General features: G+C 48.4%; 1 protein-coding gene across 3 annotated transcripts in view; it reads right to left on the minus strand.

The window, feature by feature from the left end:
* COQ8A (coenzyme Q8A) overlaps positions 1-17,888 on the minus strand; it is a 46,731-nt gene that overhangs the window by 7,201 nt on the left and 21,642 nt on the right. For all 3 annotated transcript variants that reach the window (XM_084261217.1, XM_084261218.1, XM_084261216.1), the window contains exons 5-9: positions 12,904-12,978; positions 6,867-6,989; positions 3,554-3,639; positions 1,979-2,119; positions 738-819 (exon numbers count right to left, since the gene is read on the minus strand). In XM_084261217.1, coding sequence (XP_084117343.1) covers positions 738-819; positions 1,979-2,119; positions 3,554-3,639; positions 6,867-6,989; positions 12,904-12,978 — 507 coding nt within the window. The remainder of the gene's footprint in view (positions 1-737; positions 820-1,978; positions 2,120-3,553; positions 3,640-6,866; positions 6,990-12,903; positions 12,979-17,888) is intronic.

Consider the following 17,888-nt stretch of genomic DNA (forward strand, 5'->3'; position numbering starts at 1 on the left):
TAGGAAAAGAGCCTTATCTGCATGCTGGGACACAGAGTAAGCTCCAAATCTGACAGTTCACAAGACCACAAGAATCACAAGGTTGGAAGAGACCTTTGAAGATCATCAAGTCCAACCATTCCCATCCTACGCTAAACCACCTTCCCACAACTCTGGGAAGAACAGAGAATAATAGGAAGAGCAGAGAAGGCAGGCATGGCGGGCTAAAGGAACCACAGCGAAGAATGAGTTCTGCCAAACGTACCAGAGAACAGGGACAAAGCAGGACTATCTAACCCGAGTGCTGCCCTAGGAAGCCATCTAAAGTGACACTTTCTACTCTGCCACAAGACCCCATTGGTCCTTTGCTGTAACCAACACACGGAGACAAGGGCACACGTTGGGTACACGCACGTGCATGGGCAGGAAGCACCAATACCAGCACGCTGCCCACCCCAGGGAGCAGGCGCTGGAGCAGGCACATGCCCAGCAAAGGCAGGGGCAGCTCTGCAGCACAAGAGGGGAGCAGGGCACGGTTATGCACCCACTGCCCACATCCACCCTCTCTCCTGCTTAGCAGGCAGACTTAAGAATTGCTAAGTCCTTTTCAGTGTCTCCTTAAGGTTGTTTCCCCCCTCTGGACTGAGGCCAGAAACATGCGATACGATGCGATGCGCCGCGCCGCTTGCAAGGGGTGGGCAGAACTCAACGCACGCCGCTGGGAACACGGGGCTTGACAAGGGCCTTTATCTTTTTACCTTCAGGGAGAATATTACTCATGCTCAGCACGGTCATCAAGTTGTTAACGTCACTGTTGATGCTCTGGGCAACACCAGGGTACTGCAGGACAGAATGGGAGAGGGCAGTGGTGAGACCAGATGGTTGTAGAGAGCAAAATACAGATGCTTTCCAGGTCAGCATCCACAGACACCCCTCTACAGCACAGCCACCTACAGCCTGGGCACAAACCAGGGCATGCCTGAGGAACACACCCCTCTGAGCTTATTTAGAGCTCAGCACCTAAAACAGGAGCCAGGCTAAGGTGCAGCTGCTTGCACCAGAACGGCCTGTTCAGGTCCTCTGAGCAGGGCTCTGTGAACACAAGCAGGGCTCTCAGACACACAGATCTCACAACAGAGATGACAGCCGGTCATTTCCCTACCACAGATAATGGGACATGACACCAATGGCCTCAGAGCATTTCACCCACAGCAACAGGGCAAGCGGTGAGGAGCCAGCCCTGCCAAAAGGGTTTCCTCCTGTTCTTTCTCACCTTGCCTGTCAGGAAGGGTCAGAAGGTGTGCTGATGCTACATGGTTAACTCTCCATTGCTTTTACTTCAGCCTAACTTCAGGGAGTACTTTGGACACAAATCACTTGAAGCTGACACCAGTACCCATCTATACTGCTTCTGAAGCCTCCCCACTTTACAAAAAACCCCACCAGGTGACCAGCTTTGCCTGGGACCCTGTTCAGTCAGCAGGGGATCTTGCTCCTTTGGATTATAAACAGCACTGTACACAGGAGAGACAATTTTTGCAAGTAGCCAGGAAGGGACACAGCCAGGACAGCTGACCCAAGCTGGCCAAAGGGATATTCAATACTGTATGACATCATGCTCAGCATATAAGGAGGGGGAGAATGGGAAAGGGAGGAGGGGTTGCTGCTCAGGAACAGGCTGGGCACTGAGTTCCAGGCAGTGAACAAATTGCACCGTGTATCACATGCTTTGTATATTCTTTGATTAGCATTGTTGTTCCCTTCCTCTCCCTGTGCTGTCCCAAACTGTCCTTAACCCAACCCATGAGTTCTACCTTTTTTTCTGACTCTCCTCCCCATCCCACCCGGCAGGGGTGGAGTGTGTGAACAGCCACAACGGTGCTTAGTTACTGTCTGGGCTAAACCATGACACGTGTCTAGCAGTACACACACTTTAATGCAGCTCCCCTGCCCTTTTGTGGGGCACAGACAAGAGACAAGGCTGATCTGTAAAGCCCACCTGGATTTTCATGGCAACTTCTTTCCCGTTTTTCAAGCGTGCCAGGTGAACCTGACCAATGGAAGCAGCAGCAAAGGGGCGTTCCTCAAAGGACTCCAGTTTATCTCTCCAGTTGGGGCCAAGATCGTTGTTCAGAGTTTTCTACAAAGAGAAATCAGGATATGGGAAGTGAAGATTTAAGGTTTTCAGTATCAGAAATCACATTCTTCTAACACACAGCCCACAGCAGCTCTGAGTCCCTACACTCCGCTTTCCAGATCACCCTCCCTTCCTCACAAGGGTGGTCCAGCCAGCAGCGCTCCCCCAGCATTCAACAGATGCTGATCAGATCTGGGTGAGGCTCTGTTGCCCTGGCCTGAAGGACAGAGAGCCTGAGCGCAAATGCCGCTGGCCTTAGCAATACAAAGGTCCCTTTTTTGGTGCCACTTGTTACCTGCCAGAAAATGAGCAAGGAGTTAGATATTTCTCCTCTTCCATCATGCTGCCAAGCTGAACAGAAGCAGTCCAGGCATACAAGAGTGACTCTCTTTAAGGCAATATTGACAATTAAACTCACAGCCTGCTTTAACAGCTTTTTTGCTACATTGCCAGACTGGCATATTTAAGTTCTGGCTCTGCTCAGTGTCTTTCAGAAGATAAGTAGTGCTGGCAATTTCTTTTGCATCACCCTTCACATCTTAATTTGCAGAAGGAAGTAGAGAGAAGAGAGACCATGTACACTGTGGATAGTAAACTTGGTTTGCTTCATTCTGGCTCTTCTTGATGGTGGGTTAGATTTAGCCAAAAAAGTAAAAGACAAAATTGGTGCTACTTTTCCATCAGACTAAGACTTAGGCACTTCCAGACACCAGTTAACATCCATGAGAAAGACAAAAGACAGAAGTGGAGGCTACAATCAAGACAACCTTAAAATCATATTTGTATGCTACTCCACAAGCATAGTATTGAGACATAAACACACCCCCCCCCCAATATTCTTCCCCTCCATCCAGAGCAGCACACAAGTGAGATAAGAAGTCAGATGTGTGCGATTCTGGGCTCCCCAGTTCAAGAAGGACAGGGAGCTACTGGAGAGGGTACAAAAAAGGGCTACGAAGATGATTAGGGGACTAGAACAACTCTCTTATGAAGAGAGACTGGAGGACTTGGGACTTTTTAGCCTCAAGAAGACTAGGGGGTGGATCTTATCAATACTTATAAATACTGAAGGTGTGGGTGTCAGGAGGATGGGTCAGTCTTTTTTCAATGGTGCTCAGTGAGAGGACAAGAGGCAATACATACAAACTTGAATACAGGAAGTTCCACCTAAATATGAGAAAGAACTTCTTTACTGTGTGGGTGGCAGAGCACTGGGACAGTCTGCCCAGAGAGGTTGTGGAGTTTCCATCTCTGGAGATACTCAAAACCCACCTGGATGCTGTGATTCTGTGTTACCCTCATTGAAAATGTGCAACATTTATTGGAAGAATATTCTTAAAAATCCCCATCTACCTCCCTTACTGGGTTATGTCCCAGGTGACATTTATTTTGCCACTGTCCCTCCTCCCCTGACAAGCAGGAAGCACTATTCCTCACCATCATCTGCTTGATCGGCATGAAGTCAGCGCTCTGCCGTACACGCTCAAAAATCCTCTGGAGATGGGGGTTGATGAAGGCATCATCTGCCAAGGGAAAAGCACACAGCAGTCAGCACAGGCACTGCATCTCCAGGCCTTCAGCACACAAAGAAACACGCCCCTGCATTCAGACACACTGGGCTGTGCACCCAGTAAGCACGCCTCAGTGAAGGTTCTGGCAGTAATTCTAGTTCAGAAACTCTTCCACACCCAGCAGCAGCACCTGAGGCATCACACCTTTAGAAGAGGGACAAAAGAGAAGTCCTGCACACAAGTAGCAAAATAAGGTTATAAAGCTACTCACACTCTTACAAACACCTTCATAGTGCCCAAACATCTCCTAAGCCACCCTGGTGCTGCAGCAGGAGAAGGTTTCTGTGCACCCCTCTCCTGATTACTGAGGGAAAGACAGTATGAATACACTAAACACGCTGAGAGGAGGGTTTTTTATACTTTGCAATCAAGCATCAGTAGTCACAGTGCTCTCCAGCTCATCCAGCTGTGTTGCTGAAAGCAGCAGGCAGCCCTGCACAGCACAGAGGCTTTTGGTTTGATGGCAGGTTGTACAAACCCAAGAGCAGCGTGCTCTGCACAAGCCTCTGTCATCCAATAACCCATGTTCTCGTTGAGAGCAGGACAGCATTCGGGTCTAAGAGAGGCCACTGTGTCATGGTAACACGGGGCATGGAAAGAAACCTCTGGAGAGTCATCCCAGCACTCTCAGGTTCATGGTGTGGTTTAACCCAGCTCATTCAAAGGGACGGCAGCTTCTGTAGAAAGCTGTGCCATGGTAAAACCCCACTTACACAAGTCTTCAACTCTCAGGGGAACCAAGATTCAGCATCTGCTGCTGTAAACAATTATGCAAACGCAAAGCAACTACAAGTGGACAGAAGAAAAAATACCTTACTTTGACCTCTTCTGTTAAGAGCCAGGATTCAGCAAGCAAATATTTACACTTATACAAAAGAGGAGGAATAAGGGCATCTTGATTGACTAGTCCTCTCCTCTGAGCAAAAGATTCTACAACAGCCCAGAGAAAAGCCACAAGTTCTGGCAAACTTTTAATTTCATAAAGGCTAACAGAGGAACTTGGGTTATCTGCTGCTCTCCCAATACTGGAAACAAGCCCAGCCTTAACCTTGAGAACTCAACGTGCATGTATGCTTGTGGCATTCAAATAGACATCTGCTGTTCCTCTGCGTGTGCAGATGCACATGCCACCACGAATCTACACCCCAGGAAACAAGAAACAAACTGTTACCTTAAGAGCACTTGTCCTGGGAGGAGAGGTGGAAAGGAAGGGTGAGAGAACGATACATAACACAGAGACTTGCACTGTTTAGGAATTCCCATCGAAGCCATGAGCAGCGTTTGTAAGCACTACCAAAACCCCTCTGTGAAATCCACAGGAGGTTTCAAGGGGAGATCCCAGTCTCTCCCTGCAAGGCCGGCGTTGCAGGGACAGCGAGTGAAACGCCCTTTGCGCCGTTACAGCCCTGCAAGATGGCCAAGCACTGCATCTGTGTGAGTGCCCACTGCCAAGCCCCAAACGGTGTAACAACTGTTCTCAGGGGCATGGGCAAAGATCAGCCATCACGCTCTACCATGGTCCCTGGCACCTCCACTGGCACTCACCAGGCTACAGAGGAGCCCACGGAGTCACAGGAACTGCGTGAAGCTCTCCTGTCCCAAACAGCCAGCCCAAGAAACAGACACTGCACTGCTGGGAAGGTCTAACCTATTTCACCCCAACTGTCCCTCAGCAAGGTTACTGGGGGCCTGTGCTCTTGCCAGGCATTGCAGCACTCCACGCACTCCTCACAAGAGTCAAATGAGGGCTGGGCAGCACCACCGAGGCTGCTAACGGCCTGAATGTTCTTGACACCCAAGTGAAGTCATTCGGCAAGTGTTTGACACTCCTGCCAGAGCTGGGTAACATTAGGAGATGGCAGTGAGTGACAAAAATCCAGAGCATTTCTGCTCACCAGAGCTGGTTTTTCACAGCTATTCCCTCTCTCTCACTCCAAAGCCAAGGGCAGCGCATGCATCAGGTACAACTCTACAGCGTCCTGAGAACTCTAAACTGATCCCCCACCTCTGCTGGACAAATTCACTTCAGAGCTGATTTCCAGACACAGCTGGCTCACCCAACATCTCAGGGGCATGTGCCTCAGAAAGCGAGGAGTACAAGAGCTCCTCCTGGGTCTGCACCACGAGCCACCAGTCAACTGGCACCTGGCACTTTCTGGAGGGTGAGAAAAGAGCGCAGGGTGCCAGCCTTTCACATGGCAGCTGCTGCCTCCCACCTAGCATGCACCTAAAATAAGTGATTACCAAGACCAAATGCCACAATCGGGACTCTCTGGAACAGGGAGCTGGTCTTGCTCTATTGGCTAGCTAGAGTTATTTAATGCAATGCCCCACCAGTCACCACCTACAAAAATTCAAGTAGAAGCACAAGCCAAGCACTTCAAACACTCAGACACTGACTCAGTTTCAGGGACATCTTGAAAGTTATTTCCAGACAAGTGTAACAGCTATTTTTGGCTGATTCTTTCCTTCCCTGTCAAGCTGGGCAGGAAGGCAAAGTGGACAGGCCCAGATAAGGTTTGAACTCAGCACACCTGCTATCTTCCAGGAGTAACCTAACAGTTCAGTGCAGACACTGATGTCACTCATGTCTTCACCTGTGATCACTGACTTCAGAGCCCAAGGGAATAAGTATCAGTTTGAAGTCTCCTCAAGATGAAGTAAGTGTTTTATACCTGATAATCTTATCAGCTTTACTGGCCTTCTGAGCAGAGTTTCAGTGCCAACAACGCACACAAACCATAAACACGCTGCAACGGGAGAGAGCTGTGAATATAACCTTGAACAAAAAGCAGGATCATGTTCTTGTCGTTGTCCTCCTCGTTTCCAGCAGGACACCCAGATACAGAGTGTGATTCAGCTCTGCTACTCAAAAACTGCTTTTAACCCAGGCATTACAATTCATAGAGATCACGACCTTATTTGCAACCAATCCCACTTATGTGCCTGACACAAGAGGGGCACAGGGGAAGCGGTTGTGTGTAGGCACACACTTAGTTACTGCGTACCAGCATTACACCGAACTGAATCAAACATCTCTTGCATAAGGGCACCACTTGCCTCGTCTCTCCACCTTCACCCAATGCCGACTCCAGGCAGCTCACCTCATGCCACAAGTACTCAGCTGCCCCCCGCAGCAGGGCCACTAAGGACAGCCGAGGACCTATGCCAGCACTTACCCTGAATGCTCAGCATCTGTCCCAGCTTCAGCGCCGCTCCCCGGACCTTGCACAAGGTTCTCACAATTCTTTCTGCATTGGCCTCCGACAGGAACGGGCTGGAATCCATCACCGCCTTCTTCCCTGAGGAGAGACAGTGTATGGATGAAGGGCGCCCTCCGCCCGGTGAGCTCAACCCCATTGCGTTAGTCGACATTCCCCACACGTGCCCCCACTCAGGGAAACCAATCCAGACCACGCTCCGTGCCCTCACTGCAACCCAGGGGCACGGACTGCACTCGGGCACACGTGTCTTGTGCTGATTTTGACACTGGGGGCTTAAGGGCCAAGGAGCAGCAAAGCCGCGGCCGCGCAGGCATCCAGGTGGCTATGCACTGTCCAGGATCCTGCTCGTCCCAGGTAGCTCAGACTAAAACACCACATGAAGCCTCACACCACAGGCTCAGAAGAGCCACAGGGGTGAGCCACAGTGAAGAGGAACTGTCAACAGTCTTGACATCGCCCTGGGAGAGACAGAGACCATGCCAGCACTGGTGGGAGCGGGGATTTGCTCCTGCACCTAACCTCCTTTCTCACACCCAGCAACTCTTGCCCAAAACACGGACACATAAACACACACTGCTGTGCAGCTGCACGCCCAGAGTGTGCACCCAGCACCTATAGAGCACAGGCACACCTCTCACATCTCCCAACCCACAGTAACATTCTTTTCTCATCAAACTGAAGTTCTCTGCCTCCTGGTATGCAGGTAAAACCCCAGCCCCAAAACACCACGCTGCACACAGCGTTTTCAAAAAGCAGCAGATTGCAAGTCTGTGGTGAGGTTAATCAAGCTAGGCAAATCCAAGGAGGCTGGAGGTAGTGCTCAGAGAAGCCCAGCAGGAGCTCTCATCTAGGATACCACACTGCTCTTGAACAATTGCACTGGAAGAGAAATTAATTTCCCTTGTCAAAGTTACAAACCTTTTTTCCTTTTCCATCCTCACACATGCAGAGCATTCCTTGCCATGCTCTTATGGGCAGCTTGCTACTGTGCAGCAGTGCCACAGCCCCAAGCATGCAATGTGATTTTTACATGGCATAGGATGTGCTCCCTCTCCACTTTTTCTTTTTTTTTTTTTTTTTTAAGGGAGACAGAAGGAGACCCTATCTCAATGTTTTGGTCCCTTTGGGAGAAGCAACCCAAAACTCCTTCTCCAGGCGATGCCCAGTAGAGCAGGGACAGAAGGGGCAGGCAGGAACCCATCAACCACTTCTCAGCTCAGCTCCTGCTGACAGAAAGCCAAGCAGGAAGAAGGTCAAGTCTTACAGCCAAGCTGCAGGGCCCACAGCTGGTATGCCCCTCTTGGAGATACATCTCTTTTTTATCCCAACACTTCAGAGGAAAGGATACAAAGGACAGAAAAGCTGAAGCCCACATACACAAAAAAAAACAGGACCCAAAGAGGTGTGGCAGCTACAAGAGCCCTGAAGATCTCTGGCAGATGGAGGTTGCTGGTGTGTCTCATAGTGCCTGGAGCAGCAAGAGATCCTCTTCACCTCCAGCTAGGTCTCAGGAGGGTGTACTGAGAGACCTCAAACTGGCCAGGGGAGAGGAGCAAGAACCAAGAGTTGGACTGATGTAGCTGCTGTCTAAACTCTGGTGGCTCACACAACCTTCTTAAGGCACTATGTGTATTACTGCTCTAACAGAACCCTTTCAACCCCAGCAAGAAGCTACCTTACTGATAGTGTTCTCCCTACAAAAGCCATGCCACCAAACCCTCCACTAGCAATTGTGAAGCACTGGCTTTACCTGTCCTTGAGCCCTTAGTTTCTTTTACCTGTTTTGTGCAAGAGCAGCAAGATGGGACTGCATGTGGGACATCATCTCTCTGTCCAAATCCCTGTCCCATGTAAAGAATGGACACAAAAATGACAGAGGAATAGAAACACCAGGAGAGAGTACACAGGACAATTATCCCGCTCTTGAGAGGAGGATGCAGAGCGGCAGGAGAGGCCCAGAAGTCACCATTTGGATCTCAGCAATCCTCAGAGCATGTTTTGCCAAGTCCTGAATGTAAGGAATCTGAGAGGCTGAATAGGTAGAGCTACCTGGGGCAGAAGGATGTGTCTTTGCCCACTTGAAAAGCTGGCTCTGAAAAGTGGAGTGCTGGAAGCCATTTAACCGAGCTCTGGCTCTCTACTGTCCCACCAGGACTATTTTGTGTCCTTAGCAATGGGGAGCCAACGAACCCTGGCACGAGCTCCACACGCGGAACACAGGAGCTGGGGAAACCACTGAGCCAAAGCCCCACCTTCCTTCGCACCACCTGCACACACAAACATCCTCTTTTGAGCCTGCAGCAGGATAAGGGAGTTTGTTAATGATTAAAGTCTCCTCCAGAAGCCAGTGACCCCTGACAATTTCAAAAGAGTCTTATCAGGCACACAGGCACTCCCCACCCTCTTCTGGTGTGCTTCCCACTGCAGCCAAGCCCACGGGGGCACTACCTGCTCACTGGGCAGCCCAACACCACATCCTCAGCTGCTGTTTATGTGCTTTGCTAAAAGCAGGAATGAGCAAGAAGGTGACTGGAAAGTGAGAGTCAAACCCAGGATTACGTAAATGGTGAGTGAAGAGGAGAAAACAGAGTGCATATAGACATAAGCTTGCAGGGCTAGCTGGAAAGGCAGTGGGGATAAAAGACAGCACATGCTGATAAAAAAAAAAAGAGGCAAGATCACAAAGTTGATGTTTTCCCTACTTCATCAGGGGAAAAAGAAAAAAAAAAAAAGGCAAATAGAAGTCACATTTAAGCAAGCTGTGGTGACAAGACTCCAGAAGTGAAGGCTCCTGCAGCCACAATGCCTGGAGACTGTCAGCTTCTGCACAGCCCTCAGGAGTGCTCAACCCACATCCAGAATCTGTGTGAACCCTTACAAATCTGTGTGCATCCCATCACTGTATCATTGCTTTTCTACCTCCTTTAGTACAGTCAAATGGAGAACTAGCCACCAGTGTTGACACTCGCCTGAACATGAGCCAGCCGTGTGCCCAGGTGGCCACGAAGGCCAACAGCATCTTGGCCTGTATCAGGAATAGTACAGTCAGCAGTGAGGGGATCATCCCCCTGTACTCAGCTCTGGTGAGGCTGAAGCTTGAACACCATCTGCAGTTTTGGGCCCCTCACTACAAGAAAGACATCGAGGCCCTGGAGTGTGTCCAGAGAAGGGCAATGAAGCTGGTGAAGGGTCTGGAACACAACTCTGAGAGAACTGGGACTGTTTAGCCTGGAGAGGAGGCGGCTCAGGGGAGATCTCATTGCTCTCTACAGCTACCTTAAAGGAGGTTGTGGTGAGCTGGAGTCAGCTTCTTCTCACAGGTAAGTGGCAACAGGAAAGCGGGAATGGCTGCAGGTTGCACCAGGGAAGGGGCTCAGGTTAGATATCAGGAGAAATTTCTTCTCAGAAAGAATGGTTGGACATAGGAACGGGTTGCCCAGGGAGTTGGAGGAGTCACTGTCCCTCAGGGTGTTCAAGGAAAGTTTGGATGAGGTACTTAGGGACATGGTTTAGTAAGTAATATGGGTGGTAGGGGGAGAGTTGGACTAGATGATCCTGGGGGTCTTCTCCAACCTTAATGATTCTGTGTTTGCATGTATTTGGTTTTAGGACCATCTGCCACACAAACTCTGGGGCAAGGGAAGAGTCAAGAATGCAGCCTAAGTACTTGGAAGAAAGGAGATTGCATTATTCCTTTTCATAAGAAAGCAACTCTACAATCAGACCCAGGCCAGCTGCCAGATCTTCAGGGCTCTGCCCAGCCCAGCACCTACAGCACCTAGTAGAGAAATGTGGAGGTACTCATGTCAGGAGATTTCCCCCAAGAACAGCCCAAACTGGTACTGCCAGTTACAAAATGGGATCTCTGACCCAAAACTTTTGTGTAGATATCCTCTGCTATGTATTTCTGCAGGAGCAGAGCCCACAGAGGGAGTTCTTACCCATGAAGCCTTACCTACCACTGTTAAATCCTGTGGAAGACACATCCAAGAAAATTAGCTGGAGGCTGCAGCTGTCACCTGGAAACCTTCCTGTGTCCTTGGCATGAGAAGCTCCAAGACATTACGAGGGCTGAATTAGTCTTTTGCTTCTGCTGCATTTCAGTACCTGCTGCTCTTGGCCCCTTCCCTGTCCCAGAGCCCACCACAGTGTAAGCATTGCTCCAAGCTCACACTCTAAGTGGACATGACAGCAAGAGGAGAAGAAAGAACCAAAGCAAGACAGCCAAAAACAAAACCCAGGTCATTTTCTTACTCCCTTGCCTAGGATTGAAGTCAGCAGTTCTTATTGCCTTACTCTTTAATCAGGGTTTGTCCAAGAAAATTAATCTTCCCAAAGCATGACTCAGACTGCAGAGCAGACTTCTGGCACAAAGTTATACAAGAAAATAATAGTTGCCCCAGCAAGAAGAAAAAAAGTCTAAAGGTGCAATCCCTTTTTTTGCAAGGAAAAAGTGTCAGGTGCCCTCAAAGTAAAAAAATAAATCATCATTTCTCATGCTATAAGGAAGAGAAGCAAAGCTCATGTTATTCCCTTAAATTTCATAGCTCTGCAAGCTTGAGTTTTCACTTTGGGGTGTGCCCAGTTAGAAAATAATCTGGCAAGCAAAGAAATGCCAGCAGTTGTGTAATTCCTCCTCTGTAAAAAGTAAAGCAAATCATCAGCTTCCAACAGGTATGAAGAACCTGTCAAATATCACAAGCATTGAAAGCAAAAGCCTTAAAGGATTCTCTCCAGGATGGGCCATGTTTACCTGAATATGTGTTTTTAAATCAAAACAAAGAAACACAGCCAAGCCTCCAACACCTCATGGAGAAAAACTATAACTCTTTGCCAAGATCCTTTTTCTCTGCTGGGCTGCTGTGTTGCCTACTTGTACAGGGAATACAAAGGTACAAGTATTAACAAGCAGCATCCTGCATGGCACACAACCCCTGCCTTAGTCCTGTCATCCCATCACAGGGAACAGGCTTCATCTGCTGGGTGGTGTTCTTTCCTTTGGGGTTTTTTGGTTGGGGTTTGTCTGATTGGTTGGGGGGTTCTAGGGTTCTACTCCTCCTCCCCCCACCAGCTTTCTTCCATTTTCAACCACTTCAGTACCTCCCAAAATAGAGGATCACACTACCTCAGTCTCCATCCTTACACTGCCCCCTCCAAAGAAAACCGTAACACACAAACTGGCCTCGTAGTAGAATACTACTGACCACAAAGTAGAGTTACAAGGACCCAGCAGTGGTCATTACCTCAAAGCAACACTTCTGAACACTGAATGATACGAACTCATTTTTACTTCCAGCCACAAGTGCTTAACCCTTTCATCAGGTTGCTCCAGACGCCAGAAACAAACCTAAAACACAGGGACGTGCCAGCCCAACCAAAGAGGCCGGGCAAAGAGTACAGCCTGCACTAACTGCAACAAAGAACTCTGCATTTTGCAGCACCCCACCAAAGCTTTTCTGGGGTAAGAAACAAGTGAGAGGAGCCAAAAGCTTTAAAGCAAGCTGGTGCTTTCTAGGAAACACCACCCTGTACTTTCTATGCCTTCAACCAGACGCTGGGTTTCAAACAGACTGCAGCCACTGACAGCCCTCAGGCACACAGGCTCATCTGAAGCTTCTGCATCGACAGAACTACGTGGCTTCACCAAAGAACTTAACAACATTGTTGGGGCAAGACAATCCAAGAAAGGGCAGGGGACAGGATTCGGAGTCTGAAGCCGCTGTGGGAATGTAAGCTGTACAAACTGTGCTGGCACAGACTCATCCTCTCGAGTCTAACCCTGACCTCTGTTTACATACTGAGGCTGTGGTGTACTTACATGGGAGAAGAGTCTGGATGTGGAGAAGGATTACATTAAAAATAAAAGAACTGCCCACAACCCCCCGTTACTCTGCCTGCCTCACCATATGGGCTTTCAGAAGAGTACAGTCTTACAAACATGGGTAAACTGTGTTTAGGGGAAAAAGATAAAAAAGATACAGAAAGGGCTTACCATTGCGTTCCTCAGGTCTAAGGCTCTTCTTTGCAACTTCTGCCAATGCCCCAATGCCAAGACCAACAGCCAGTCCTTTAAAATAGGAAGAAAAAAAAACCCAGGTCAGAATGCAGTCTTCTGAGCCCCACACAGAGGCATCTTTTGTAATTAATATTAAACCACATGGTCAAATGCACAGCAGCAAAATAGTTTTATTGGAACATCTTGGCTTTTGCAATGTAGTAATCTTCAAGTTTGACACTGACCATTTTTCTCCTGTACTTCTTCAGCCCAGCATTCCAACCAGGTACCACAGGGATACCTGTGATATGTAACTGGGATGTCCAGCATTTATAAATCAGGTCAACAAGTGCTAGTCAGAGCTCTGTGCTCTAGCTGAGGTCCTGCTGTAGACTCAAATTGTGGAGTTTAGAAGGGAAGAAAAAAATCTCACAAATACAGTTCTCGGGAGAGAAAACAGGATCCTCATCCCCGCCCCGCCCCCCCAATGCCACCACAGTAGGGAGAAGCAAAACACTATTTAGATGAAGCCACTGCCATAGAGTTTAAGGTTCTGTGACCCTACTGTCTAAGCACTCAGGTTTATTTGCTGTCGTTAGCTGACTTCCACGTGCCTGCGGACCACGACGGAGGTGGCTTTCCTGAGGCCCACCTCACGCAGGCAGCGCTGGGACCCGCGATTCCAGGAGCTGTGCTGGTGTGTAGCACCGTGCAGCAGCGCTAAGGCCATGAGAACAAGCACCAGCTCCCCCTCATGCTCTATCACCCTTGCAAGCAGTGAATTCCAGGGTGTTGTCTCACAGCCACAGATTAAGCTGGGGCTATAAAAGAAGCGTTATCAACATCCCCTAACCTGATAAAAGCCACTGCAGATAAACGAGACACCGATCCAACCACGCAGCAATCCATCCTAAGAAAGGTCTCACTGCCTTCCTGATTTCAAAATATTTACTTTTCTGGGTAATAAGTTACATGGGCAACCAGAACCACTGGTGCTCCTTCCCATCTCCTCAACCACAGTGCATCCTGCCATGCCTTATTCCCACACTGCTAGCAGCAGTGGGTGAGCATGTTTGCCCAGTACCCCAAACCCTCCTCGAGGCACTACGGGACAGTTTCCCAGGTAAAACAACCAGGGGACACAGAGTACAGTGAAATCTTCCAGTACCTGAAGGGGCCTCCAGGAAAGCTGGAGAGAGGCTGTTTATCAGGGAGTGTTGTGGTAGAACAAGGCGTAATGAGTTTAAACTGGACAAGGGTAGGTTTAGATTAGACATAAAGAAAAAAATTCTTCCCTGTGAGGGTGGCGAGGCCCTGGCACAGGCTGCCCAGAGAAGCTGTGGCTGCCCCCTCCCTGGCAGGGTTCAAGGCCAGGTTGGATGGGGCTTTGGACAGCCTGGGCTAGTGGAGGGTGTCCCTGCCTGTGGCAGGAGGTTGGAACTAACTAGGTTTTGAGGTCCCTTCCAACCCAAACCGGTCTGTGAGTCTCTAACTGTAAGGAAATGTAGCTGACCAGCACACGGCACTCTGTGCACGCGTGCAGGAACAAACACATGCACACGTTGTGTAGCCTCCAGCAAGGAAGCCTGGGCACAAACAAGCCCAGCCTTGTCTCACACAGTGTGTTTTTTACTCTCTTCCATCAGGCAGCTACAACCCCACCTGGACCAGTAAAGTCTCAGGCTTGCACAGTATGTCTGCTTCCTAAACAGCTCAGTCTTGCAGACTACATGTAGTGGGTCAAAAAATCCAGCATAGGGTGAAGCGTGGGGCACAAGAGGCATCAGTGACATTGCAAGGACGTCAGAAGGGCAGCTTCCAGGGCCACCCCCAGGCCATTTGCCTGTTACACAGCCTCTTTTGTTCTCCATGACAATTAATGTTTAAGCGTACATGGCATAATACAGAAATCTACATTCAGAAGAATAAACTTTCACAGGGTACCATGATTTTTGCTTTGTAATACTTAGATTAAAAACCCCTGGAATAACTTTTGGAGGGTTTTTTCTTTTAGTAAGTTCTCTGTATTGTCTGGAAGGTTTTTTCCCCCCATAGAAGTGCAGCACAAATACCAAATCAAAGCCTAAGTCAGTGCTCTTACTAGCTACCTTGTGCAGACCCCTCAATAGTGCCAAGCCACACATGGCCACTGAGCAAGTCTTTTACACCAGAAATCCAGAGATTTTATTAGCTAAATAAAATGAGAGATATCCCTAGACTCCACAGGAAAAAAGCAAAGAGACGTTCCAAATACAGCATAAACAGGATCTATTAAAATGCTGATACATGGTCACCTCCAAACAGATCCCGCAGGCAAAACAGTACCTTGGAACAGAAAGCACTCAGAGTCAGACAGGAAGCCAATGAAGACAGATATTTCATCTATAAATGTTGTTTTTTAGACCAAATACCACTCGCAAAGCACTTCTGTTGGCCTTGATCCCACTTCACCACCTCCAAAACAATGTTCCCCACCAGAAATCAGCTTGGTCATTATCAGAGCTAGGCTGAACTAGCCTGGCAGTAATTGGTCCCTATTGAGGCTTACTACCTAAAATAAAACATTATCTTAATGATGAAGAGAGATGAGAAATGTAAGACACAATCTACGTGGAGGCAAATGAAAGACTAGGAACCAGATTCTACCCTGCCTTCCAGAATAAAGCTGGAGAAGTTCTGGTATGCTCTGAATCAGCTTGTTTCACATCAGCACAGGCAAGATCAGAGTCCAAACAAGTATGTCACACCTCCTCTCTCATGGCCATACCCAGTTGAGCATCTGAACTAAACCATATTGTAAGCTACTTCAAAAAAGAGCTTCTGTTCCAATAGATCCTCTTAGAATTTGTTGATTGCTCCACTCCATCCCATTTGCTAGAAAACAAGCTCCAATCACCAGTCAGCAATGGTTTCAAGTGAACTAAAGCCAGGCATAAACAAGTTCAGTGTTAAGCAGCTGCTGAGGTTTAAAGATATGGAGTTTCAACAAAGGCTTCAAGCATCTTCCCACTGATCAGGGTATTTAGCTCAGGGCACTACATAAAAATGCAACACAGCATTCCTATGTTAAATGTTCAGTAACTACCTGGAAACACCTCAGGTGTCCTGCTCTAGGCAGTCCTGCTCTAAATGTGGTAGCAGGAGGGTACATAATACTCCTGGGACTGCACAGGACCATGTGCATTTTGGGTGTCTGCTGCTTCTTAGCAACCAGACCTGAAAAGATGAAGTCAGCTGCATACATAATCCTCACCAAGAGGCAGGTTACAACTCAGTTTTATTTCCCAAGGCAATGCCAAAACTAGGCCCTTCCCCTGAATGCCTGGGGCTTAGATAAAACTGCCACATTTCAGAAGTCTCAGTTGCTGATGTTATTCCTTTGCTCTTACCAAGTGATTCACGGGGGTGTTTGGAGCACATACAGATGAATTTTTCCACACTGGTTTTTCTTCATCTTACAAACCAGACTAATAGTCTGGGGTTCAGAAAGCAATCCTCCCTAGGTGGGAGGATTCAAAGCCACACCACTCCTTCCCTGAAATGCCACTCAGATTTGTTTTCCAAGCTTCTTTGCACACCCACCCATCTGAAAGGCCACAGGCTAGGCACGAATTATTTGAACACAAAGAATGCTGTGTACTGGGTCTGGCTGAGGTAAGAGTTATTTTTCTTTTTCAGCAGCCTGTAGCACGCTGCATGTTGGACTTATGAACACAAACACTGGTAACACACCAGTGTTTTAGCCACTGCTGGACAGTGCTTGCACAGCATAATGGCTTTTTCTTTTTCCCAACTCTACCCTTGCAGTGACCAGCCTGGGGGTTGGCAAGAGGCTGGGAGGGAACACGGCCAGGACAGCTGATTCACATCCATCAAAGGGTTAGTAGCCATGCTATGTAACATCACGCTCAGCAGTAGAAGCTCAGAGAAAGGAGGATCAAGAGGAGAATGTTTGGGGTTATGGTTTGCTTCACCTATTAAACTGCCTTTATCTCAATTCCCAAATTCTCTTGCTTTTACTCTTCCTATTCCGTACCACTGTGGGAAGAAACAAGCAGCTGCACAGGGCTCAGCTGCCAGCCAAGGTCAATGCACCACATGCTGCCAGAGGTTCACCTGTCACCAGGAACAAGTCAGCCCTCCAAAGAGCCCACAGGGCTGTAGAAAAGCACTCTCCTCCTCTGCACCACCAGTCTACTGACCTTGCTGTGAAATAACTGCTGGGGGTAACTTAGAAATCAAACTTATGTTCATGTTTTAAGGAAAGGTTCAGCATTCAAGAAACATTCCAGGGTGATGAGCAACTGATAGGGCAAGTATCCCTGTCACCGTAAGTTCCTAAACATCCTTCTGTGCAATGAGTTCCAAGGCAATCTGGAAGGTTGGTAACATCAGGGAAGCTTGAAGTTCTAACCCTGAGATAGCTGCACAAAGGGTGGAGCAGAGTAGAGACACCGTGACCAGGCTCGGTGATGATATGTGAACTTGAAGGTTAACGGAACTGACAAGCTGCACATTTACTACTCTGAGCCAACAGTCTGTCATGTATTTGACAAAATGCTGTCCTTTAGTAAACTCTTCTCACTATACTATCATCCTAATGCCAAAACACACCTCCATCCCAAAAGCTACCTGTGCCTCCGGGGCACAACCAACCCCCTTTGAGCAAGAGGATTTTACACCAATCCTAACACAAGTACATGTGACTGAAGGCACTCAAGCTCCACCTCAGAAATAAGAAATAACATAAAAATATATGGGAGAGAGGATGTCAGGGAAGACACCATCACATACGAGAAGTTACCATTGCATTCCATCCTTACGCCCAAGATCAGTCAACAGGCCGAGCCTCTTATCGTCCCCCTCAGTATGCCTTTGGGTAGGATTCAAACACCTGGTTACACCACGTGCCTCTGGGAAACTATAACTCTCTCCAGAGTCGCTGTATATCTTCTAACACAGTAGTAGTTAAGACCTGTGGG

This window comes from Gallinula chloropus, assembly GCF_964237585.1.
Source record: "Gallinula chloropus genome assembly, chromosome: 3".
Classification (NCBI taxonomy): domain Eukaryota; kingdom Metazoa; phylum Chordata; class Aves; order Gruiformes; family Rallidae; genus Gallinula; species Gallinula chloropus.